Below are 27,253 nucleotides of genomic sequence, written 5' to 3'. Positions count from 1 at the left end.
AGCTTTGTGCTGGTCGGGGGGTTGGTGGAGACGAAGGGAGAGGATAAAGCTTGTCACCCGCCACAAGATATGGTTTCAACAACTCTGTAAAAGTTCAACACCTCTTACAAAATTCAAACTTTGATGAAGTCTACTGCGATCGTTCGTGACACACAGACACAAAAACAGCCAATACTCGGCCAGCATTTGTCAGGGTTAGGGACCACAACAGGATAACATCTTTGAATACACAATAGACCCTCAAAAACACATGTATAAGTGCCAATTTTAGGGCACTACTACGCGCTAATGCACTTTTCCTTATTTCCACTCTTGGGGATACAGCCAATCAATGTCAAGCAAAATAAATGGTGCTCCTGGACTGGCTGCTTTGCCAGTCCAGGAGCAACCAGTACCATCTGAGGTACTGGTTGGATTGCAATGCCTGCATTTCCTTTTTAATATTTTATGTAGGCTCTACAACAAAAAAAAAGTCAGCAAATTCTTTGCAAACAAATAGGAGTCAGGTTCCATAGAAAAATACACAAACAGGTGAACTCATGAGATCTGAACTGTGGTGCGGGTGGCGCTGTAATTGTGAAGTGGTAGGACAAGTACACATGATTTTAAAAAATGTTTACAAAAGTTTCAAAAAGCAGCATGCATTTGTAATCAGTCCCCTTTACTCTGATACCCCTAAATAAAATCCAGCAAATGTACTAAAGAGTCAACTTGAACTTAAAGAGTCAATTTCATCATAAGAAATACTGTCTTAGGTGGTGGGAAGGGCAAACTCTGCTCATCACTCTCATCACACCATCCTCACAGTGAAACTTAGTGGTGGCAGCATCATTCTGTGACTATGCTTTTCCCCTATAAGGACTGGGAAGCTTTTTTTATGTGTCTTAATGACTTTGTACTATTCTCAACCAAGAAGAAAGACCACAAACCTCTTCTACTGTCAATTACTGAAAAGTTTGGGAAGTACTGGTTCAGATCAAAGAAAAATGGCCCAACCAAAATCCAGAAATGAATCCATTTTCTTTTTGCCATTACTGAGCTTGAGGTGTTTTTAAAAGGAAAACATGGACAAAATTTTGGTGTCCAGATGTGCAAAACTGGTAGATTAGCATCAAATTGTAGCAACTGCAACCGCAGATAAAGACGGCACACCACACTTCTCATATTTTTATTGGAAAAAATTTAAAAACCATTAGTTGGCCACCACTTTAGATAAAATCCAGATAAAATTGAAGTCTGGTGTTGTGATGTAGCAAATTGTGAAAAAAAATACATGAATACATTTGCAAGAACCCGTAGATTAAATAGAATGGACATTCCCAGTTACATCATTAAAGCCTGTTTAGTCATCTTAAAGATCACAAACAGTGCAGATGAGCGTGTGATATCCAGATGGACTGGCAGACGGTCTGATGAGCAGCCTCTGAGGATCAGCCAGTCACTGCCATCGGATGAAAACAGCCTTCAGAAAGATCCAAGTTGCATAAGGGAGCCTTGACTGGGGCTGCGTGATTGGAGGAAATTATCTAACCAGATAGTATGCATAATTCTGTCCACACTAATGCAGTATGTGTCTACCATGACGGTTTGATCATCTCGTATGATGAAAACATCAAACAAGGAGGGAACTGTCTGGTGCCGAGGTCTTTAAAACCAGCGACATAGATATTAGTTGGTTGAACTTTCAACTGGTATGTTTTCTTGACCTCACATTTTCAAAAATATGCGAGGTACAATAAAATGTTCATTTTGAAATACTCAAATATAGGAAAGGCGAAACGGAGACAACAATAGCAGATCCATGATGTATTTACACCACCTTTAAGTTCATATCACTTCTATCATATTTCTAATAAACTATAATCAAATCGCATTCTTCTGTTTGTTAATGTTCTTACAGATTGGAAAAGCTTGAGTTTACAGTTTCGATGTATCTGTTTCTTTCAGTATTTAACCAGCTGATCATTGGTCAGCAAGCAAGAGATTTCAATCACTTGGCCAGTGCAGTAATGGTTTCAATGGTATGTGTTTTTTAGACATATGCAACATCTGGATATTTCCAAGTTTTTGCATTTTCTGGATTTCACAAAGTAAAAAATCCTCAAAGTTATTCTCTCTATAATTTAACAGAACAGATTTGTTTCTCTGAAATCTTATGGTGGAGTTTGTGAAAAACAAGGATGCCTAAAGTATTGATTCCACCTGCTGACCCCAGGCTCTCACATTTCCTCCCATTCCTTACCTGCAACAGAGAACACACATGAACCGTGCTGCAGCGTGCACTACTCTCGGGCACCCAGCGATGACCTGCTTTGGCATCAGTGAGCAGTTCAGTGTGCTCAATTTTTTGTGTATGTGGTTATGAGTCTATTGTGAGCGTGACAACAGTGCATCTTAAATCCAGCCTGTCCTACTTAAACAGTAGGTCAATAAGGGGAGTGTCTGATGATGTCACTGTCCGGCAACTTGCCATGTTGAGGGAATGGAGTCTTTGGGTCAGGAATGAAGGTGAGTTAGGATGAAATACAGCTGGTGTAAAAGCAAAAAAAAAAAAAAAAAGGACAGGAAGAGGTAACAAGGACATCCTGCTGTCCCAAATACAAAATAATCTGTTGCTAGTCATTTTCAGTTTTAATTCTACCGTAACCAAGTCAGGATATTGCAAGATTTTAGTATTTTTTTGGTTTAGCAGAGGAATGTCTATGTTGCAAAGCAACTTAAACTTCAGCTTTCTCTATTTTTGGTTCCTTCAAGGGTCAGTAATGCCAGTGGTTCCTAACCTTTCTATGACAGTGGTCCCCATGTTTAGGATAAAAATATGCTACAGCCCACCCTATCGAAAGGCAATGGTCAGATATGTTTCATGAAGCGTCAGGAAATGGGAATTCCTCAAATATCAAAGATGACCAAAGTTTAACTAAGTCTAATTTAACTGTAATATTTTGCCTCTTGTTTTTGTGATCAAACTCAAAAGAAACGGTTGGCATTCATAACATTAAAATGTTGCTCTTCAAGATGTCTTTCCCATAGGTAGAAGTTATCATTTCAAACCCCCTGAATTTTGTGGACCTTTCAACCTTCAGTTTGAAGGTTGGGAAGATCCGAGCTGCCAAGCCAAAGAAAGTTGCTACTGCATCCTGGTAACACTTAGGTTCACCATCACTAGTCATTAGTTAGAGCCAGTCAAACTCAAAATCGGTAGCAAGTCAACTCCACAGTTCATCTGAAAGCATAGACATTTATTACAGTCACACAATATGGCCACTGTTAAGAATAGCTAACTCGATTGAAACGCGACTCTGTATGCAAGTCTGGGTCTTTTCCACTTAATAGTAAGAGAAACTACATAAAAGAGTGGTAAAGCACAACCTAGTCTTGCTCAGTAGTATGATGCATTTGGTGGTCAACAACTGCAAAGCTGAAGATCAGCCAATTCTGGTCATCAGCTACTTAAAACTACTATATAAAAGAAATAAAAACAATAAAATCCAATTTACTGTTTGTCTAAAACAGCTAAATAAGTTCAGGATTTATAAGAAATGTGTTTGGTATGAAGCTGTTGTCTGTATTAGCAATACAGGAAAAAATATCTCCTTGTTTATTAGTTTTTAATTCATAAACATGGAAATTAACCTGGTTAGGGCCTTTAAAGTACAGTCAGTGGTGATGGATTGTGGATCTTCTGATTTGTGTTGAGCATGTGTCATGTGCCGGTGAAAAGTGTCAAACTATCGATGGCTGACGTTGGATCTGGCCCTGCAAGGTAGCGTTCCAGAGCCTGACCATCCTGTCTCAAAAGCCCACAAGTTTTTAAAAGCCTCAGAGCTCCCAGCCTTCAACAGGACATATTTACATGTACACACAGCTTCACTCTACACCTTATCTCCAGCTTCCTTTACTTCATCAACCAGCCCCAGTTTAAACCATCCTCCTTTCATCTCCTCTAAAACTCTCATCTTGCTCTTCCTCTGAGACTTGTTCCTACTTCTTTTAACACTACATACAACTTATGACTTAAATAGAAAAACATCTAGTCTAAATGTGTAAAGTTGCACCAACCAGACTTTTTCTTGTTGATATGGATGCCCATTTTTTTGAGGACTTAAAAGTTGGTTCTCATTTTTTATTGTGAAGGTTAAACTGCTGCAGGTTTTTGGATAGAGGTAGTTTTGAATCCAACAGAAAATTAATAAATAAATTAAAACAATTTTGTCATTTATGAGTGAAAACACTCTGTTCCAAGATTATTTCTTAATTTCATTGAACTCAAAAGAAGTGACATTGGTTTAAAGACCAAACCCTGGTAGTTCTTAGTTGTGATGCATTTAATGAATCAGGGACGGTATTTATTCAGTATTTCACCTATCAACCATCAATCAGAACAGGCTGATTTCACCGGCTGACTTGGTGCATTGCTATCAATAACTGCTGATCATACAGTTGAAAGAATGTAAAATATAAACCTCCTTTTCCGACCAAACTACAAAGGTAAAATAAAATTAAAATAAAATGGCTTAAATGTTTAAAAAAGAGCTCATAAAAATGATCTGTTCATTTTGAGCAAGAACATCTGTGGTTAGATCGAGGTGCTCCGTTAATGTTATGGCAGCACATCTGGGTGTTGTGTATAGTGTGAAAGTGAACGGTAAAAGCAGTGATAGTTTATCCATGGCACTGTGAAAAAGCAGAAACACCCTCAATATTCTCAGAGTGAGAAACTGCTTATATGTAGAGTCACAAATTTAACAACATGCTCTGTAATTCCTTTTACCTTGTCTACTAAAATGTTTTACTTTCTCCAAATTGAAATGTTCCAGTTGCAGATTTCAACATGGGTTGTTTTTAAAATATGTTTTCACACAGCCTCAGCTCTGTAACGTGACCAGACTTTACATGCTTTACTGAGATTTACTTCAGAAAAAAAGTTTTTAAAAAAATCCATTGAGTACCTCTACAGTTACTATGATTTAAATAACCCGGTGAAACATGTCTAAATCTGTCTTTGCTTCAAATTACGCAACACGGTAGACAGCACAGTTAAGTTGCCTTTAGATGGTTATCTGCAAAAATCAACTGCATCTTTATGCGGGTAACTGCAGTGAAATTTCCCTTACGCCACAAGGAATGGAGAAACTAAAGCTGCAGATAACTTTTGTAAAAATAAGATTTTTATATATTTGTTAAAACTGTCCCAGTCAGAAACAATCAAAGTTAGAAGAAAGGCCTTGTCACATAGTCACTACCACTTCCTCTCTGCTATGCTACAGCTTCTCCTAACCCTGATGCTAAGTAGCCTGCTGTGCTAGTTAGCATGACCACCAATGACTGAGGATAAACAGTTTTCCTGTAAGATTACAGCAAGGTTAGGTTGTTTTTCTGTTATTAGCACAGCTGGAGCAAATCATCAATCTTGAGCTTGTATGTACTGTGTGGAGGAAGGTGTGAGCAGCATATACATAGGCCTGATTGACAGCGTTAAGACCCTCCTACTGCCTCTGATTAGTTGTTTATGACAGAGAGCAGTGTATTTCTACAAATGACAGTAGGACTTCAGGAAAGAGGCAGAGGAACTTGATTTTTTTTCACAGATTATTGTACTGTCAGGACATGGTGACATTTTTCACAAATATGTAAAAAAAAAAAAAGACATATTTTTATAAAAGTTACTTACTTTTGCTTGTTTCTAACTTTTATTCTAGTGCCTTAAAGAACCACAACCAGTTCTACTTTTTGCCATCTGTCCTGCATTTCCCACCAACTCTTACCCAACCATTCCCTCTCTCCAGTGTGTCGGTGGGTGAGATACTGTTTCCATGGTGACGGATTGTTGCTGTCGCCATGGGTACGGGCTCCACCGAGCATCTCAATTACTGAGTGGGACAATTAATAAGCATCAAAGCCTGGTTAATATTTCACCAGCGACTCAAAGCAAGTCCATGGGAGAAGGAGAAGTGGCCAGAGACAAAAAGAGAACAAGAAGAGACTGCAGAGATGACAAGGGAGAAAGTGGGAAAAAATAAAATAAAATCTGAGGAGCTCAGGCTTCAGTAGTCATCTGATGAGCAGGAAACAAACCATGTGATGGACTGGCCAGACCTTGTCTTCATAAAGCCCAAAAAACATGTTGGAAATGATCTGCTTCAAGCTACAAGGTTCCATCCAAATGTAGATTGAACAAACATGTTTAAAGGGTTAATTAGCTAATTTGATCAAACCTATTCCTAGCTGCCGTTTGACCACATTTAGACAGCAATATATGGCCTTAGGTATACATCTTTCCATCTTTTCAGTCACATCTTCTTGTTTACACTAAAGGCAGTGTGTTATGGCGGGTGGGTGTTTTGGACTTTGAATTTGCTTCTTTACGTTTCAGATTTGGTTCCAGTTTCTATTTCATTCTCTTTGCTTCTCTTCTTCAGTATGCCATTCTACTCTACTTACCTTAGATTAACTCTTCTGGTTGTTTTATCATGTCCATCTTTCCCTGATTGTATTTAAGATTCCTGGTTTTCATTGTTCCCCACTGGCTCCTTCCATTGCACTCCTGTGGCTTCTCGTGTTTTACCTTCTTTATTCTCCATTGTTCCCGGTGTTCATTGTAAGCTCCCTCATATTTTCCCGTCCTTAAAATCTCCTTTATCCGTAAAGTTTCTGTACTTGGGTCCTCTTTTGCAACCAAACATTACACAGTGTCCTCCTTCTTTCCTTGTTTATTAGTGAAGTCTGTCTCTTGAGTGAGATTTTACAAAAACAGTCTGTTGGCACACCCAATGGCCACTTTTTTTAGGTTGACCTTGGAAGAGAACCACCTATTACTTTAGGAACTCGAGTACTGTGAATCCACTGTAATTGTTTGAGATTATTCGAGTTTATGACATGTTTTATTAATCTGCTGGGAGGATACATCAAAAGACGGCTGGACTACGGTCGCTGTGTGGTGTTTAAATGATGATTAGGTAATACGGACCCCAAAATGTACCAAGAAAATGTGTCCTGCACCATTACACTACCACAACATAGGATGGATGTATCCATGCTAAGATCTGACCCTAACCCTACCATCTGAATATTATAGTTAAAATCAAGATTCATCGAACCAGGCAACATTTTTCTAACATGTTGATGTTTGATAAACTTGTGTGAATTCACTGTTTTCGGGTAATACAAGCAGTACCCACAGTGGTCTTCTGCTGTTGTAGTCAAATTCCTTTAAGAGTTTGCTTGTTCGATCTTCAAAGGTGGTATTCTGCACAAACTGTAACAAGTGGATGTTTGAAGGACTGTTGCCTTGTTATTATCTCGAACCAATTTGCTCACTACCCTTTAACATCAAGGAACCTTTTTCCACATAAATGCAAATCACCAACAATGACGCCAGGCCACTGAAGTCCTTTTTTTTCCACAATTAAGATGTCTTCATCATGGAGTTGCTTAAAATAGCAACATTTTAAAATTGACCAATACCAACTACGTTGTTTGTCAATCTGCCAACCTGTGGAAAAACCCACCTAAAACAGCACCACATTCCACCTCATTCCAGCTTTTGAGGGGCAACGATTTTCTGGCTGGATAAAGGGTCAACCGCAGGGCAAGCACTTTTGATTTTTCAGAGTGAATGTGAAACCACGATACACTCAACCAGACTCCAAACTACCATTTGCTCTGCTGTCACATTTTGTGCTGACTGTGCTCCAGTGTTATGACCACATACATAAATACTGATGAACCAACACAAGGCAATATAAGCTAAGATGTTCGCACCCAATGGATGCATCAGTCAGTCTGGGTACACCTGACGTAGGAAGCTAATATTCAATATTAAGGAGGCAGTAAGTGAAGAATAACAAAAAAGGTATCATAAGTTATTTTTTCTTATATAAATACATGGCAGTATGACATATTATGGGTAAGATTATTATAAACATTATAAGTTTTAACACTTTAGCAGTATTATAAATAATTGCTGTTTTTTGTTTTAAATAAAAGTAATTTGAAACGGTTGTTATTTTAAAATTATGTGTAAATAACTTGAAAGTTTGGTATGTTAACTCTAGCTCATCATGCCATGAGTTACAGGATTGAGCTGATGTAATCCTCCATTTATTTATCTTTGCAATAATTTAGCTACACAAAAAGCTTCTCTATTTTTGGCACAAATGTTTAAGCATTTGAAAAGAAAAGCTTGACTGATCTGACTCAGACAAGCTATTAAACATTTCCATCATCTGCCTCCTTGAGTCCTTCCCATCCCCACTTGGAGAGTGAAGAGCAAAGGAAGGTAAGAGCATCAGGAGGAAGTAGATAAAAGAGGATTCTCAGGCACACCAGAGTAGCAGGAAGGAGGAAGATGATGGTTAGAAGAGGAGAGGGGATAAGTGTAAGGTGAGAAGGAATTTTTCCTGTTGGGGAGTGAGGAGAAAGGATGAGGGAGAAAAGGCAGACACGAGTGGTGAGTAATGGAGTAATGCGGGGAGGAGGGGAAGTTGGTGGGACTGCGTCGCTCTGAGGCAGATGTATTGAAGCGCCGGCTGGCAGATCAATAGGATGTGCTCAATCAACAGAGTGATCCATATGCTCTGACCTAACTTTAAATGGCTGAGAGGTGAGATGCGTGCGAGTGTGAGTGTGCCTATTTATATATACGTTGACGTATGCTGACATAGTAAATGGTTTCCCTTTTGTTTTTTTCCCAAACAAAAGGCCTCATTCAAGTGGACATGCTGCCTCTAAAAGCCTTAAACAGGAATTATAATGAGGATTTTATAGTATTGCATCATAAAAAAAAGGCTTAGTAAAGACTTCAATTTGACTTTAATTCATCAGAATGACTTTTGTCTTCACATTAAATCATTGTCATAATACAATCAATTCTAGTTCATTTATCTAGAAAGTTTGGTTCATTTGGGGAGGTGTGAACGCACAATCAAATTTTGACGCAGTCCAAAATCGCGAACTCTGGTCCACCTAAAAACCTACGTCACAGTTCGGTTGAAGTGAACTCTGATGCGGTTTGAATGCATATGTGACTGCCAACCGGACAAGAAACCAGTGGACTACACTGTAGGGAATTCTGGGTACAAAACAAACGGGCAAGTTTGGCGAGTGGAGAAATGGCTAGTGGCTTTTACGAAAGACAAAAGAGAAATCCCACAGCTGCTAAATTTTGATGGTGCTCCATTTTTGTTTACATTTTGTGAAGAAGTACATTGTCATCATGTCTTCTTCAGAGGTTTTCATGTAGTTTCTTTTAGTAGTTCTTGGTGCAGCGCCACCACAGGTGAGGAGGGGAACGGGTTTTTCAAAGGGTTGGGATAGTTTGACATACTGCAGTGTGAAAGTGAACCGCACCAGCTGAAAATGCAACAATGTTGCAGTATTGGTCCCCAATAAATCCCCATTAGTCTTATCCAACTACAGAAAATACATTGTAGAAAAATTATTAAAACGTTAATGCTAGAACAATAAAGCAGCATACAAGATTTTAAATCCAAGAACTTATTTTTTTGTATCTATAATACGAGAGGCTGGAGAGCGGTGTATTATTAGCAATGTTGCCTTGCACCAAGAAAACCTTGGGTTTGAATCTTGGCCTGGGGGTTTTTCTGCATGGAGTTTGGATGTTCTTCCTGTGCATACGTGGGTTTCCTCTGAGTACTCTGGCCTCACAGTCCAAAAATACAGCTGTTGGGTTAATTGGCATCTCAAAACTGCTCTTATGAGTGAGTGTGTGTGCGGTTGTTAGTCCTGTGTCTGTGTTGCCTCACATGGGCTAACAACTTATCCAGAATGTGACATGCCTCTCGCATAATGACAGGCAGCAGCAGGCCTGCATGTACAGTATGGGCGGGTACAGACAAGGGATGTTGTGTGTTCAGAAAGCAAAACGAGCAGGAAGATTCAAGAGACCAAAACTGATTACACTGGCTGGCAGCAGCTTCTTGCAAATAATTACTATCAAAATCTGAGTTTGGAGCTTAAAATCATGGGTAAAAATACATATAAAAACTCCTAGCCACTTATAGAGCCACTTATAGATTGATGACAATGACTTGTTAGTTTGTTTTTTGTTTCTTTGTATTTTGAAAAGTTGATTGCTTGAGACTGCAACTTTTGTAATAACACACACTTACTACATTTTCTCAGTAGATAGTTAAGGATACAGAAACATATCCTTCACAGATGATCTCATTTCCAACAGAACCTCTACTGGGTACAGTTTATTAATCTTTATTTTAGGCCTTGTGGCAGTTTTACTGAAAGTTTCCTGACTGTTTTTCACATCATAAAATACTCTGCAGCAGAGGGGAACACAAAGAGGCCCAGACCAGCTATCTACAGGTGACAGATCTACAACCAGTAACTACTTCTGCTCTTCATTTTTAAATGCAGGAAATCCATTAAACTTAAAGCCACAATAAAAATATAAAACAGTAGAACATGAAGTGAAGTATCAAGGTCAGTACGGAAGCTTAATAGTAGCCTGCTTTTTCTGATGTTTGTTTGGGATCTTTGCATTGCTGGATCTGTACCAGGGTTTCCCCCCAGTGTATTATAAGCCTGGCGGGGCACCAGGCTTTACTTGTGCCCCCACCAGGCTTAGCATTGCTTATTTATTCATGTCTTTTTAAAATATTTGCATTTTTTAAGACTTTGTAGTTGGTGTTCAGGTATTAATTTTCCAGTCTTTCAATAACACATAATTATCAAGTGATATTTTCAAATTTCCTGTCAACTTTAAACATTTTTCAACTCAAAAACATGACAGGCTGCTGGATGAATGACTGCCAAGCGCTCCAACCACTAGACTTAGCAAGTTTTCTGGGGGAAACCTTGTTGTATCAAAGTTTCTGACCCAAATTGTCTTCAAGAGTAGCCTGCAATCCATCAAGGCTAAATTTGATCATAAACTGGTGGAAACAGCACTATCCTGAAGGTGTGTTACGTATTGCTTCTAACCAAGGTCTGCAACAGGAAACCAATCAATTCAAAAAGTGCATCTCATCTTCTCTTCTCTTTTCTGATGAGAAGATAAGATGGAAGCATTTTGTGGCTAAGCAGCATGTGGCTGAGGTGGAACCTGCATGAATTTGGTGAATTTATATATTTGAGCCAGCATGTATAATTCTGACCTGATAAAGATTATATGTTTCCATGTTAGAAATGATCATTATTACACCCCAAATTACTATCACACACAAAAATAATATACGCTTGCATTCTTCTGATGAGAACTGCAAATATGTTTTTATTTACATACAATTACTAAAAGTTTTTGCCTTGTTAAAGCCGCACACTCTGGCTACATTCTGCACTACAAAATTTCCACAGGTGCAGATTAGAAAGCTGGTGGTTATATGTTGCACTTGTGGTTGTAAAAGTGAAAGAACAAGCGCAACATCTGGGCTGGTGGTGCCAGTGCTGTTTGAGAGAGCGCGGCATCGCATTTTAAGACTGATAAGAAGATAAAACAAAAGGAAGACGTCTGAGAGGGTGACGATAGAGAATGTGGGCCTTTCTGACGAACTGTCACATTATAGCCATAAACTTTAATTAATATTAGGCATTTTATTTGGACGTCACCAACAAAGCAGTGCACAGCTATAAAGTAGGAAGGAAAATGCTTCATGGTTTGGGAAAATCTTGTGCAAATTAAAATCTTAAAGTGTGGAATGGATATGAATTCACCCTCCTGAGTACATACATTGTTTGGAGCAGTTTTCTGCAGCTCCTCCAGAGAAACCATGAGGCCTTTTGGATGCTTCTCTGATTAATGCGCTCTCAGTTAAGGTGGGTACTATCTCCATTTTCAGATGATGGACTGAACTGTTCACTGTGAGATGTTTAATGCCTGGATGTTGTTTTTTTATTGATTGATTGATTGAACCTAAACCTGCTTTTAGCTTCTCCAAAACACTCCAACCAGTCTGCTCTACTCCTTAGTGTTTATGATGTTGTTTGTTTACCAATATTTTTAAACAAACCTCTGAGCCCTTCACAGAACAAGAACTGAAACAATTAATCGTGATTAATCGATTATTTCAATTATCTTTGACTAGCTTAGTAATCAATTACTTGCTAACAAGAATATACAGACTTAATACAGGCAATTTTCTGAAAGAATAACAAACTTACATGAAAACTATGCAAAAAAATCTAAACATTTTTGGATTTAAGTAAAAGAAAAAACCTTCTTTGTTGCTCTACCCTCCTACTCCTCAAGTGGAATAGTTTTAGCTTCACCTGCATCAAATTCTGTAGAAAAAAATCTCAAACTAAGTACCGTTAGCTATCATTTATTGATTGGTTAATCCATAAAAATGATCAACAAATGAACCCTACACTCTATTGGTGCTATGTCAAGCAACAAGAGCTGAGCTTTTCAAATGTTTATGTAAAAAAAAACATTTTTTTAGCTGCAAATTCATCTTTTGCTACAAATGATCAAGTGTACCTGAAGGTCTGCTGTTATTAGTAATTTTCTCATTTTAAAAAAAGTGATTAAATTATTTATTTGCTTATTTTAATAAATTTCCAGTGTTGTATGAAATAAGTTTAAGTGACCAAATGAAAAATTTGCAGAATGCACTAATTTATTATCAGATTAATTGATTAATTGTCCAAACAAATCAGAAGAATAATCAATTACTATAATAGTTAGTTGCAGCCATAACTCAGAGCTAGTTTGCTGTATACACCAATTCTTTATCATTTGTGAAGTATTATCCCCTTGCTTAGTTTTACATAGTCTACTAACAGCTATGAGATTTCTTAAAATTGGATGGAAGGAAAGGGAAGCCATTGCAGCTGATTGATGTGGCAGTTTTTTCAAAAAATATGTGTACATTGTGTACCTGTGGGTACTTTCCACTGCTTAACACAATGCATCAAACTACTATGCATATAAAGCAGGCCCCATTGTATACTGCTCAAAAAAATAAAGGGAACATTTCACTTTAATTTTGTGTGTGGCTCCAAATCCAGGCCTCCATTGGTTAATAAATTTGATTTCCATTGATGATTTTTGTGTGATTTTGTTTTCAGCACATTCAACTTTGTACAGAACAATGTATTCAATGAGAATATTTCATTCATTCAGATCTAGGATGTGTTATTTGAGTGTTCCCTTTATTTTTTTGAGCAGTGTATTTTTGTTTTGTTGCAAACCACGATGTTCCTTTGAGTTATGGTGGCCCAGAGGTGCAACATAGCACAATTACAAATTCAAAAACACAACAACATTAACGAAGCACTTCAACATTAACAAAACGGAAAACATGTTTCCAATATATATTATTCAGTATTAATCATTATTTATTTGTGTCATTAATAATCATTATTTATTTATGTTATGACCGATTAAATGCGCTGATACGTCATTGTGCCTGCTAAACACATAACGCTAAGTGGAGTGGTGGACCGCTCCAACTGGCCGCCCTAAATCTCGTCAGCGACAATAGGCGAAAGCGGTTCATGAGGCGTCTATTCTTATATTATGTCTTTGCATTATAGGGTCCGCCATATTGAAAGTGGCTTATCTGCCAGCAAGCTAATACAAGTAAATGAACCGAACGTCGTAAAGTGCCTTTCTCTCACACACTATTATATATAGGAATGAAAAAGAAAACTCTAAGGACAACTTTTCGAACTTTTTGATGTGATTATTTAATTGTTTGGGGGCACAATAATTACATTTGATATAGCTGATGCTGATAAATCGTTTTTATTGATGAACACACAAGAAACATCTTACAGACGTACCTTAAAGTAATCATGTTTGACCACAGACAAACTTCTAGGTAACCATGGCAACAATAAACAAACAGCAAAAGCGCCCGTTACAGGTTTCTCATTGTCTCTCCCTCTTTAGAAAAACTACACAGTATAAAAAAAGTTAGCTAAGCTAAGAAAATAATCAGAGTAGTGAACTGGGCCAATTTAGTAACAAAGGAAGTATTTCTTGGTTGTTTAGAAGTTAGTTTCACCACGGAAATGCACACTACTTGCCACAAAGTCAAGAAATTCTGCTCGTAAATTTACGTTGTTATTATTATCTTTAATTCTTACCTGTGAAAGGTAGAGGTAGTGGATCCACTTTGTACTGCAAAACCGTTTAAACTAGTTCACGCAGCACGTTCTCGCCACTGCCACTTTCAAGATGGCGATGACGTAAGCAGGACTCAGCGTAAACATATTCATGCCTATTGTCCAATCAGCGATTTTTCAGGTTTCCAACTGGGACATACCCTTTCCGTTTTGTTAATGTAAGTGCTTCGTTAATGTTGTGTTTTTGAATTCGTAATTGTGCTTTGCTAATGTTATGTTTTGAATTTGTAATTGTGCTTCGTTAATGTGTTTTTGAATTTGTTGAAGTGGTTTGCATCTCAAGGCTGGTGAGTGGTAATGCAAACCTGTAGCATTCATGCCACACACACACACACACACACACACACGCACTAAAGTTATGCATCTGCACATACCCAGTCTTCGTAGTGCCTGGTTCCGTTCTGCAGCAGGTCCTCCAGCTGGATGGTGCAGTTGGCCACGAAGTCGTCATACCCGATGGGAGCATCGTGGAACACCGACAGCTCCAGTTTGCGTCCCTCTCGGACCTCGGTGCAGAACTCCTGGTGCCAGGCCGGATTGTTGGTCTTGGTTCTTGTGGCGGTCTGGCCCAGGCGGGTCTCGTCCAGGTTCAAGGTCAGGTAGGGGTCCAACAGGAAGGAGCCGCTCTTCCCCACGGCGTGACGCAATGCCCACGCGGTGGGCTTCAGATCCGCTGCTTCAACCACCCGAACCTTCAGCAGGCCATTAAAGACGGGCATGGCTGCGGGCTGATTAGGTGTGTGTTAACAGAATGGATAGCAGTGTGTGTGTGCGCGCGCGCGCGCGTGCGTGCTTGTCTGTGTCTGTCTGTGTGTTTGGGTCTGGTTGTTCCCGCTCCCGTACACGGAATGTTTCCTTCCAATGAGCGGGGTCACTGCACAGTCCTGCTACATCCCATAATGCCGCTGGTTCCTTCACTCTAACACAGCCATGTCAAAACACCGAGATACCCGCAATAACGGAGCACCAGGGGGCTGAAAACACGCAGTTATTACCGCACACTCCCCTCCGAGGCTGCCTGATGAAGACTCTCCCACCCCAAGCGGTTGTTTGTTTATGTTCGATCCCAAAATTCCCGTTTCCGCGGAAACAGGCCGGTTTAACGTCTGGGAACGGAGGAAACGCGGTGTAACTGTCCTCACGCTGAGCTCCGCGGCAGTCCTGCGAGTGTCTCCGCCGGGTCACGGTGGGAGAGAGCGGGGGCAGCCGCGCCTAGCCATCCGGGATTGCTGCTCCGCTTCCAGCCCCGCCGCGGCTCGCTCGCTCGCTCGGTCCTCCTCTGGGGTAATCTCCAGGCTTCAATCTCCCACCACAGCGGGTGTTTGCGCTTAGTCTGTCAAAAAGAGTGTGTTTTAATCCGCTCTATGCGGCGGTTTTTCGGGTTCGGGAGCACCCCAGACACATCACGGAGCTCCGCTCCCGATCCGTTTTTTCCTCCCTTCAGTCCCTGCGCGCGACCCTCGCTTCCCGTCCCCTCTCTCCCCCCTCCAATCCGCCAGTGAGCGGGTATGGCAAGCTAACTTACCATATAATGTGTTGAAAAAATGTAGTGCAGGTTAAAGCCGCTGTATTGCAACTTTAAAAAATATGTATGTTTTTTTTACATATTTGTTAAAATTATCACTATGTTGTCACAGAAAGGTATGAGAGAGATTATCTGTGGATAAATGTAGCTCTTCTGCCTTCTCTCAGTTCTCCCAGTGCTAACTAGAAACAACCAATCAGAGAAAGGAGGCAGGGTTTTAGCAGTGTCAATCACCAATCCTTGTGGCACTGCTCATCCCTCTCTTCTCCCTCTTGCTCTCTGCTATGCTGCAGCTAGCACAGCCTATTATTAACGCTCATACTAGTTAGCACTGGCACCGTTAATGACAGATATACAGTTTTCCTGTAACGGTAAGTTGTTGTAAGTTGGTATTGGTATACCAGCCCTTTTACTTAGTATTGGATTTACTCTACACTTCTGTACCATTTGACAATAAGTTTGTATTGTACCGAAATGAACTGGACTGATAAGAAGCCTTTCTGACATCCAAAATCTTCTCTTTTGATCAAAATGAATTGAATTATAATATCTGTGACATGTTTTACAAGTAGTGATGCAATTTTGGTAAAAGACATTAAATCATTGACTAAATCCTGACGTTTTGGCACCAAAGAATGCTGTTATTGGTTTCTCCATCAACTCCTTTTAGCTATCTTTCAACAATTTTCTTTTATTAATTGCACAGTATTTTTTTACTTAAATTGTAAACTTACCCTTACTGTACAGTTTATTCTGTTTTATCTTTCTTGTCTTAGTTTGAATATTCATACTTCTATTTAACTTGCTGCTGCTGCTGCTGCTGCACCCGAATTTCCCCATTGTGGAACAATAATTGTAAAAAGAAAAGATGGAGTTAGGATTCAGCTTGAATAAATGTTACACTGGCTTGCCATACATGAGATGCAGGAAATGCGCAAAACGCGTCACACGCGCTGCCGGACGCTTGCTAACTCCTTGTGTGTGCGTGCGAGTTAGCGCGCGCGTGTGCGTGTTGATTTGGAAGAGGCGTACAGAGGGAGTGGAATTCACCCGCAGGCGTCGAGCGCGTGTGTGGACCCGCGCGTGCGTTTGTGTGAGGGCGCGTGCCATTACCAGACAGCCGAGAGGGCCAGTCAATCAGTCTGTCCTTATGCATGGTCACACACACACACACACACACATGCACGCGCGCGCGCGCACATACACACACAGAAGAAACACGTCAGAGCACTAACAAGTCTATCTATCTATCTATCTATCTATCTATCTATCTATCTATCTATCTATCTATCTATCTATCTATCTATCTATCTATCTATCTAGTGAAGTGGGATTTGTCCCTTAAGTGTTTACTTTTTTTAACTTAAATGTGCCAAATTATCAAATATTTCTTAATAGCAGATACAGAGTAACTTATTTCATTTGTACCTGAAAAATTAATGCAAGCTAACTGACTATGTGGAGAGTATCAAATATTAGTGTAATACATATTCTGTGTAATGTATATTTCTATAGCACGCCAACTTTGAATTTTAATAATTTTAAGTTGTCAACTCTTAAAACCGCTTATTTCCCGTTTCCTGTGCTTTACTGCGTTAACTACATTGGGCTGGATGACCTAATTCATTAATTCACACCAGTTATACTCTAATGTTTAAGGCCCATCGAATTAAAAATACTGCGTGTTGTGCGTGACCATGCATATGCCTTAGTTCAATAAAATACTCTATGTTTATAGCAGTCTGTATACAAAAGTATTTAATAAAATGTCTATATTTCTTAAACTTAAACCAATTAAATGTACAGTAAGACATTGTTAGTGTATTCTTTTTGGTATGCAAAGTTTGAACATGATGAGGCGCATTTTAGATTCGTTATAAATGCATAATTATATTATTATGACACTTTAACAGAGAATTAAAAGCAAAAATAAACTAAGCTAATCTGAGAAATTCCCATCTTACCCATGTCTCCTAAAATACATGAAATAGCATCTGTAAAATATTCATGTTTATGTTCTTATCAGGTTTCTAAACGTGTCAGTAATTTGTTTATTTTAGTTCGTTATTAAATCAGTATATCATTTGAAACTACGGGTCTGATAAAAATCACAATTTATTCCCTCAAAACATCAATCCTCACTCTAATGCCCGGTCACCTGCGCCACCTGCTGGCTGCAAGGTTGTATTGCAGACAGGGTGACGCAAACGTTCTGTGACGTCAACAAATGCTGAGTTCAAGTGCTCCTCGGACATTAAGATGAAATCCAGTCGTTTATTCAGCACTGCGTGATTTCTTTTTAAATCTCACCTTTTGGTGAGAAATACAATAAAGTAAAAAATAGAAAGTAATTATAAGTATTAATAATAATAGCAATTATTACTGTTGTTGTTAATATCATTATTACTAAGTGCCGTTAATCAAAGCACTGTACTAAAAAAGTACAAATCAGAGAAAACTCAAATTTAAATTAAAAAAAATTATAACTCGGTGTGAAGTATATTTTGTGTAACAAAGAAGCTCGGTATTTTCCCCTACCACTGGGTGGCGCTACAGTGTGTTCTTACAGGATTTTTAAAATAGATTAGAAATATAAATATTTAAAAAACACACAAAACAGTAACTACTTAGTTCTATCTTCTTATGTGGCCCACAAATATAAATACACTTAATAATAATAATAAAAAAAATATGAATATAGTCCTTTTTTTTGCTTCTCTTTAGACGGTCAAAATGGAACATTTTTTTTATTATTTGCTGGTAATTTAACTATCACAAAACATAGACAACAAAAGTTGTGGAATATTTTCCATTTTTCAAGGTAAATGCCATATAACTTTGAAATATTTCAGAATTATTAATTGATTATGTGTTTTATGCTGTTTTTGTCTTTTCATGTTAAAACTAAACAATTATTCAATAAAATCACACACTTAAAATTTAGAAAACTCACAACTGCATGAGTTTCTTTTGTTTCTCCTCAATGATTTTATAAAAATATTATAAATTATCATGTTGTTGTGCATCATTAAATACTTCATCTGCATTTTCAGTTTTGAATAAACAAATATTTGCACTTGTGTATTAAGCAGGGAAAAGAATAAATAAAAACAATTACAATAATTAACTGAGAGATTCATTTTGATTGTTTAATACTATTTTAAATGTAGTAGATTTCAGGTTCATATTCTGAGTATTTCTGTTTGTTTTTTACTTTGAAAAAATAGTTGAACCTTGAAAATGTTAAAATATGCTCATTTAAAAATGATCTTTGCTTTTCAACAAATAAACAGTTTTCATTAAAAAAAAAGAACATTAGACATTTTTTCACATAACAAATGAATTCAAATGACCTTTTAAAATTAAATAATTTTAATATAAAATACTAAAAACATTTTGTCAGCATCAAATTGAACATGGAGTAGGCCGCGGCATGGCTTCACACAAACTGCACAGAGAACCTGAAACAGAGCTGAGGTAAAGAGGAAAACCAGCATTATGACTAAAAATACAAACAGGCAGACAAAGAGGTAGGATTTAGTTAGTAGTTGATTGTACAGCAGTCGGTCCAGGTTGTTTCTAAAAACTAGTTTCATTCAGGAAAACGACACCAAATGAGGTTTCAGTCCGAAAAGTTCCAGCTGCCGCAGACGGAGACCAGCGGGGGGTTTTCTGCTCAGTGCTGCTCTAATTTGGATTGTCAGATGAACCCATTATCACTGGATGTGGCTGGAACAGAAAGTGGTCAAAGGTCACGAGCTCTTTCCCTGGAAACAAACCATCAGCCAGAAAACAGAGGAAGCAGAAAATTGTTAACGCAACCTGTGCTTCTACTGGTCAGGCTAGGATAAAGTGATCGCAATGCAGCGACTTCTAAAACTATTCAGACCCCTCCAAAATACAACCACAAACCTTTAATGTGTTTTACTCAGAGCGTATTTGTATAGCAAGAAACATTTTTAAATGGCTTGCAATTTTCTTACAAATGACTTGAACAAAAGTGTTCAGCTTAAAGCTCACATTACAAATCGTCTTGAAAATATTATTATCCCCTTAATGTGAAGATAAGAGGTAGCATCATGCTGTGGGGTGCGCTCCATCTACGGATGCTGGTCAGAGTTGGTGAGAAGATAGATGAAGGTAAAAATAGAGAAAATCTGTTAGAGGCCGTGAAAAAAAAAATCAACACTGCGGAGGTAAAATCTCAATAAAATACGTGTTAGTTTATATTTTCAACGTGGCCAAATGAGAAAAGTTTAAGAGGCATGAATACCTTTACAAGGCCCTGTAGCTCCTTCTCTCTCTGTTACCCCTCGACACACACTCACAGTCCACTAAAGGTCCCTTTTTCAGAAAAAAAAAAAAATATTGACCAAAAGTTTCAGACATCCAAGTCTGAGTCACTGTCCGTCACTGAGAGGAAAGTTTCCCCGTCTACCCGCTCCGCGCTGCCGTCTGGACTGCAGTCTCGACTGCAGTCTCCTCCGCTCGGTGGACGGGAACCATCTGTGCAGACGCGGTGATGCTGCAACCTGACGAGAAAAACAACAACAACAACAAAAAACATATCAAAGAGAGATTAATGAGAAAATAAAATGTAACTGGATAAAACTCACAGAGTTTAAATATTTATGCATATTATAAATGAAGTATAGTAACAGAAAATAACCTTTGCAGTAATGAGTGCAGCTTTTGCTCCATAAACTCGATAACTCTCATCCAGCTAAAACAAATCGAACGGATGTGCGTTTTTACGCACAAATAGCGTCTTTACGCACCACCTTGGCCAGTTTGAGTGAAAAATGGTTGACTTCAGTGTCGCAGTGATTTCTGAATGGTTTGCAGATATTTGCGTGACTCATAGTAATAGGATTGTTTATTTAAAGAAATAGAAATAAAGTCACCAACCTGTTTTTAGCCGCCGCCGCGCGATCCCTCTGCCTCCTGTTCTTAAACCAGTTCCCAACCTGGGTCGGCGTCAGTCCGGTGGCGTGAGCCAGTTCCCGTTTCTTCCCCGGGTTCGGGTACGGGTCCTGCAGGTACCACTCTCTCAGCAGCCCGCGGGTGCGCTCCTTGAAGCAGTGCGTCTTCTGCTCTCCGTCCCAGATGGTCCTCGGTAACGGGAACTTCTTCCTGACTCGGTACTTGTCGACGGGCCCCAGCGGTCGGCCCCGCAGCTTCTCCGCCTCGCGGTAGTGAGCCTCCAGCCACATGGCCTGCAGCTTCCCGTGCGAGGTGCGCGTAAAGCGGTGCGTCTCCAGGATGCGGTACAGCTCGCGGAAGCTCCCCGTGTGGAAGGCGACCACGGCGCGCGCCCGCCGCACGGACTCGTGCTCGGAGATGGAGTCGCGGCCGTCGGCGGTGACCGGCAGCGACCAGAGGAAGCGGGCCAGGCGCTCGATGTCCCCGGTCTCTTCCAGGGTTTCGCACACGCTGGCGATCTGCGTGGCGGAGAAGCAGAGTCCCGGGAGGGACAGAGGAGGGGCGGCCGCCGGGGGGTCCTCTGGGGACCGGGAGCGGGGCAGGTGAGGCGGCCCGTCGGAAAAGTGGGGCAGGAGGAGCCGGGAGGCTGATAGAAAATCAAGCGGAGACCTGAAAACCATTTTAGTGTGACGCTAAAAAAAAAAAGAAAAAAAGAAAAAAGAAAATAAACAAACGATAAACCCAAGAGGTTTCCTGGAACAGACTGGCAGAAATCTGCTGAAGTGAGACTATTTAGCTCACCTGGGAGTCAGGGACGGACCCTGGATCTGATTTCTGATTGGACGGCCAGAGTTGATGGGGGATCGCCGTCAGTCAAACGCAGAGGATTTATCCCTCTTCTCATGCAAAGGCGGGGCACGACGCCTCTTTAAGGTGAAACGCTCATCTTTTTCTTACGAAAATTCAACAAATAAAAAAAAAATCGAACCAAAAGTTTCTTTTTCTGCACATCAAAAACACACACAGATAAACGGACACAAAAGATGAGAGATGAAACCAACTTAAACACATTTTTAAGTTTATTTTATGCACATGGGTTGCAGCAAATGTGAATAATTTTTTTTTAAAATTAATGCATTAGATAAAGCCAATAAAAAGGATGTCAAGGAAAGAGACAATCAGTAGCAGTCTAAAGTACTAAACTGCTGTAATACTTAGTTTGTGCATCTTTTTTTTTTACAGTTTTTCCTTCCACTCAACTTTTAATTAATTTGAATTCAGCACTCCCTGGCCACCCAGCTTTTTTCTTTTTCTTTTTTAAAGAAAAGCCACAAAGACAATCATAAAATCCTGTTTATTAATATTTTAGCAGTTAAATGGATTTTATCAAAACATTCTGGATCTCTAAGAACATTCAGATTTTTGATTTTTGATATGGCCCAAAATGAAATGAGTTTGACACCGCTGCACATTTTAACACGATGGTGTTTAGAAATTCAGTTTTGAATAAAATTTACTGTGATGAAACTCCAGACGTTGTGAAAACTTTCAAGAGGGTCTTAGATGACAGATTGGTCAAAAACCAGAATTTACAAGTCAACTTTTCAAATGTCTATGACAAAAAAAAAATCATCTTAGAGATTAAATAAACTAATGATTACCAAGAGGAGAGAAATAAAAAGTTATTACACAAAAACCTTCAATGAGGTGAATTAAAATCGCTGCTATCGGCCAAATTTCATCACCTTTGTAGGCCCTCCAGTAAGCGGCTTGCATCATTAATACGGCGGCTGCCACCGGTGTGACCAGAAATCTCACACAGACCTGAAAGCGTATTTTTCTCTAAGTGTTCAGCCATCACTCTAATCACTTTATAATCACTTCCATATTCTCTAATATCCATCAATTTGGGGATTAGAATCAGGGACATGCAGCCTGGTGACATTAGTGTTTGCTTTGGAGTGTGCCGTCCTCCATGATGTTCACATGTACAGAGGAAGCTGCTTGTATTTCATAATGTGTTAAAAGTCGACTTCAAAAGTCACATGAGGTAAATGTAAACTCGCTGTTTGTTGTGTGAACAAAACAAAATCAATCTGAGCCACACACTGTGAAAAAGGGGGTCACCCCACCTTACAGGGTTAATGCCAATTTTCTCCCCAGACAGATGTGCCTCTTTAGTGGATTGAGTTGGCGTGTGCCATTTTTTTTTTTTCCTTTTCACCCTGGATTAATTAGAACGAGTGACATTTACAACAACAAGACGAAACAAAACAAAAGCTGCTCTGGTTCGAATTCATTCGTTTCTGTGTGGAGTTTGCAGATTCTCCCAACGCGTCGGTGAAGTTCTCACCGGGTACTCCGGGTTCCTCCCTCAATTCAAAAACATGACGAAAGGCAAGTCTGAACTCAAGCGTCTGAGTTTGTCTGGAAAAACAGTGTGATGACTTGGTCTCCATGGCAACCAAGAGGTAAATTATTATTAGATCTTTTTCTTCTCTTTTTTCTTTTCCATTGAGATGTTGCTACAGCAAATCATCATTTGTGATGAAAGCCATCTGCTTTTATCTGGTCTAGGAATCAACACAATGAATCACAGTTGTTTTTGTTTTTTTTACCCATTTTGGTTGCATTTGACAGTTTTTATTGTAATTAAGTGATTTTTCTTTTCCATTTCTGGAGGCTAAGAGGTAATAAGGTCTGTGTGTCTGTACTTTGTCACCGGGCTGTAAATCCTTAAAGTGTAGAGAGTTTGTGCAAGAATTAATCGATTATTGAAATAACTGTGAACTAATTTAGTAAATGATTAATCATTAACTGGAGTTAACAGACTCAAAACTAACCATTTGTGATGGAAAACTGTCAGTAATTAAGCCAAATTGTACAATATATATACATATATATGGAAAAAATTTAGACCACTTAAAATGATGAGTGTCTCTGATTTTACTCTTTATAGGTTATTTTTGAGTAAAATGAACATTGTTCTTTATTCTATGAACTGCTGACAACATGTCTCCCAAATTCCAAGCAAAAGCTTAGCTTTATGTGCAGAAAATGAGAAACGGTCAAAATAATGAAAAGGATGCAGAGCTTTCAGACCTCAAATAATGCAAGGAAAACAAGTTAATATTCATTTAGAAACAACAATACTATTGTTTTAACTCAGGAAGAGTTCGGAGATCACTATTTGGTGGAATAGCAGGAGGTTTTCAATGGGGTTCAGTGCAGTGGGCTCTTTGTTTTTTCCAGAGCTGTATTTATAAAACTCCTCCTCAAGTGGCAGTTTTTGTATTAACCTGGTTCAAATTCACTAAAGGAATTCTGTCGTACTGCATTTTAGGCAATAAAATGCAGTTTATTTTTTGAAGGACTTGTTTATTTGCACCATTTAATGTTTCTCTAATAAGTGGTTAAATGTAAAATCTGTAGAATTAATCGGACAGTTGCAGCTCTGGCTCAGTGTAAACATAAATAAATCTCCCTTTTTGTTGGTTTTTGAGAAATCATGACTGATGTACGAACATTGAATTTCTTCCACATATTCTTTGCAGCTTTACTCCACAGAGTATAAATTAAGAGAAACCGGCCAGATTTTGCGCGTACAGAAGCCCAGTGGATCAGTTCTCTTTGCGTTACTCTTCTTCACTGGCGCTCACGTCGCGTCGCTCTGTCTGCCTCACCCAGAGAAGAAGAAGAAAAGCATCTCTGACTATTGCAGCAGCCTCAAAACCGGGAAAACCCACACTGCTCAGAGATCCTCCAGGCTGAAAGGACATTCATGCCATGAAAGCAGAAAGGACTTGCCAAACATACTCAAGGTGTGCATGTTGTGGCGACTGTGGGGGTGTTTTAATGGTTATCGTTAATTCAGACACGTCTTTATTTAGCGCCGGGGTGGAGGAGGGAACCCGGGTGGATGACACTTCCAGGACGGCTGGAGGAGAGACAAAGTGAATCTCCTTATCCCTTGTAAACAAAAGCCCGGCTCCTAATTAACCTCCCCGCTGACCTCCACAACTTAACACCAACCTCTTAAGCCCTGAAACTTTAACCCCTTTACCAGTCTCTTGGAAAAGACCATCCACCACCGTCCCACACACTAACTCCCTCCTGAAAGCCTCCTCCTCGTTAAGCTGCTAATCACTTCCTGAGTCTTTGTTGTGCTTCTGGGTTCTTGCACGGCTGCAGGAGAATCTGGTGGACAATGGCGCCCGAGTAAAGGAGAGGCAGGGTGAGCATTTTTGGAGGTGGAAATTAAAGATGGACGGACGGATGGAGCTGAGCTCGAGGAAAGCTGAGGGACGCCGCGGTGTGTGTGGTCAACGTCTGACCGCGTCCTGACCTTTTGTCAAAGAGAGCCGAGAATGACAGGTACTCAAGTAACTGTACCTGAGTGACTAATCCCAGCGCCTGATTGGTTTGTAACTCAATACCCCATCCCAAGCTAATCCCGCCGTTTTACCGCCAGGGTCCTCGTTTACAACCCGAGAGGCCACAAACACCTCGCCAGGTCTGTGACACACAGATGTTCACAAATATGTAACCAGATGGACGGCACAAAACACAATAATCCCATAATTTGACTAATAATCACTCACATGTGCCACTGATTTAAGAATATGGAGCAGCTGGGACTGATGTAAAGGCTCCAATAACATAATTATCCCGTGTTTTGCTAGTAACACCTCTCCACTCAAAACGGGGCTTTTAATTAATCGGCCGGGTGAAACAAACAGAGGAATAAACAGCTGGCTGTCGGGTTTTTCTGAGGCGGCGCATATCTAATAGATCAACATCCTGCTGGTGGCCATGTTGGAGGAAATTAAGCCGTAAAGGAGGAGAAGAGGAGGAAAAAAATAAATTACCTCATTGGGATAAAATACCATCAGAGCTGAAATCGTCTCAAAGGTAAACGTGTTAACCAGTAGGAAACCAGTTATCGTGTCGTTTATCATTTATCGTGCTAAATTTTGTATCATGATAAGAATTTAGATTTATTGTTATCACAATAAATTCCAAATAATAATGTCTAAAACCACTCAGAACTGTCTCTAGGGTCAGGTTTTACTAATTTCTCCATTGTTTGTTCAATGAAAGCATCAATAAATACAAATAAATTTGAAAATCCTGATACAAATCACATTTCTTCACCTGACTGATTCCTAACAAAATCATTTTAGACGTGGGAATATTTTCCAAGAGCAGCATTTGTGTCTCATGCAGTTACCTACAAAACGAAGAAATAAACATTTCTTATCGTTACTTTATTATCACAAAAATACCATAAAATATTGTGGTAAGACTTTAAGTTCATATCGACTAGAGTGTGATTAATTCGCCAAATATACAAACACAAACAACCCAGACTGCAACCTATTCATGCTTTAAGAAAAGGACAAACCGTGTCAAGATGTTGCAAAATGCGAAACACAAAACTAGGATGAGCTAAAGTGACAAATACGCTTCAAAAAATAACTTGGAAGCTGCGAACTCTCAAAACTTTGTTAATCTAATCAACTGTAGTGAGGACGAACCAGTGACTTCACAAGAGATTTCGCTAAAATAAAATGAAAATTGATCTTAGAAGCAGAATGGAAGCAAAAGTGTCTAAATAAACGAAATGAATGAGTGGTGAGAGTGATTTGGTGGAGGGACAGAGAGCGACGTGGGGGAGGGGGCAGACTCCTGCCGTGTCTGGTGTGGTTGGGGGTAATCTGCTCTAATCTGCTGGATGTTAACCTATCTGAGCAGCAAGAGGCAGATTATCTCTCTAACAATGGCCGGTTGCTCATCTGCTAAATTACTCCACTCAAAAATCATATGCTCGGACACACAGACACCGGCGGAGCGTCGCCACAGAATTAGATTTCACAAAGTGCTTGACGATAGCATCTCATTCGGCGAGTTACGTTCTGAAATCCACAAAACACGACAGACACCTCAGCGGAATCACGCATTCCCAGCTCCTCTCACGCAAGGTTAAAGTCGCCAGTGCAAAAGGTTTTACAGTGAAAAGACTCGAGTGGGCGGGAATGGACAAGCGAAGGGAAAGGAGATAAATGGAAAGAACGAGGAGACAGAAAAACACCATTTGCATCTTTTTGCCTGCTCATAAAGGAATTCGAGTTACTCGGCTGGCGCAAGTTGTTCAGCTTGTCAGGGTCAGCCGAGTCAGGAGATATTGAAATGAAAAACCAATTGGACTGAATATCTTTAGTAGGAAGAAGGCTGCAATTACAATAGCTATAGAAAATGTAAGAATGTGAATATATAAAAGCCAAAAGAGGAGAATATGAATCAGGTTGTAGGTAAAGTCACAGTCTGAGGCGGATGAAATTTCATAAATGGTACAGGTGATAGGTCGCGGCGAAATTCTTTCCAAATAAAAAACAGCAGGAAAATAAAAAGAAAAGAAACGGTCTGTATTTAAACATATGTGCAGCTTTTTCGCTCACTCCAATGGAGAGCTGAATGTTGGTTTTCTAAATATGCAGTTCTTCTTTGTCTGAAGCAATAATGCAAGACGTGCTAAAATAATTACACAAAATCTGAAGTACAAGTTATACCGCCAGAAAAAAAAATACAGAAAAGTCAAAAAATAAAATTTAACATCAGTGTTGTGTTCAAGACCACCTAACCCGAGACCAAGACAAGACCAAGACCAGAGTGTATCGAGACCGAGACAAGACCAAGACTTTT

At 39.5% G+C, this 27,253-nt stretch overlaps 2 protein-coding genes across 3 annotated transcripts in view; both read right to left on the bottom strand.

Moving 5' to 3' along the window:
• Positions 1 to 27,253, bottom strand: part of prkcea (protein kinase C, epsilon a) — a 63,494-nt gene that overhangs the window by 32,138 nt on the left and 4,103 nt on the right. Inside the window, exon 2 of one of the 2 annotated variants that reach the window (XM_016676594.1) lies at positions 14,478 to 14,874. In XM_016676594.1, the coding sequence (XP_016532080.1) occupies positions 14,478 to 14,822 (345 nt within the window). In that variant the 5' untranslated portion in view covers positions 14,823 to 14,874. Of the gene's footprint in view, positions 1 to 14,477; positions 14,876 to 27,253 lie in introns of both variants that reach the window. The other variant, XM_007562433.2, reaches the window with a different exon arrangement.
• Positions 18,972 to 21,895, bottom strand: six3b (SIX homeobox 3b). The gene is made up of 3 exons (XM_007562432.2): positions 21,353 to 21,895; positions 20,537 to 21,243; positions 18,972 to 20,160 (listed from the first exon to the last, which is right to left on the bottom strand). The coding sequence occupies exons 2-3, from the start codon at positions 21,229 to 21,231 to the stop codon at positions 20,010 to 20,012; spliced, it is 846 nt and encodes a 281-aa protein (XP_007562494.1). The 5' UTR covers positions 21,232 to 21,243; positions 21,353 to 21,895; the 3' UTR covers positions 18,972 to 20,009.

This window comes from Poecilia formosa, unplaced genomic scaffold (genome assembly GCF_000485575.1).
Source record: "Poecilia formosa unplaced genomic scaffold, Poecilia_formosa-5.1.2 Scaffold136, whole genome shotgun sequence".
Classification (NCBI taxonomy): Eukaryota; Metazoa; Chordata; class Actinopteri; order Cyprinodontiformes; family Poeciliidae; genus Poecilia; species Poecilia formosa.
This window is presented reverse-complemented; position numbering and strand designations above follow the sequence as displayed.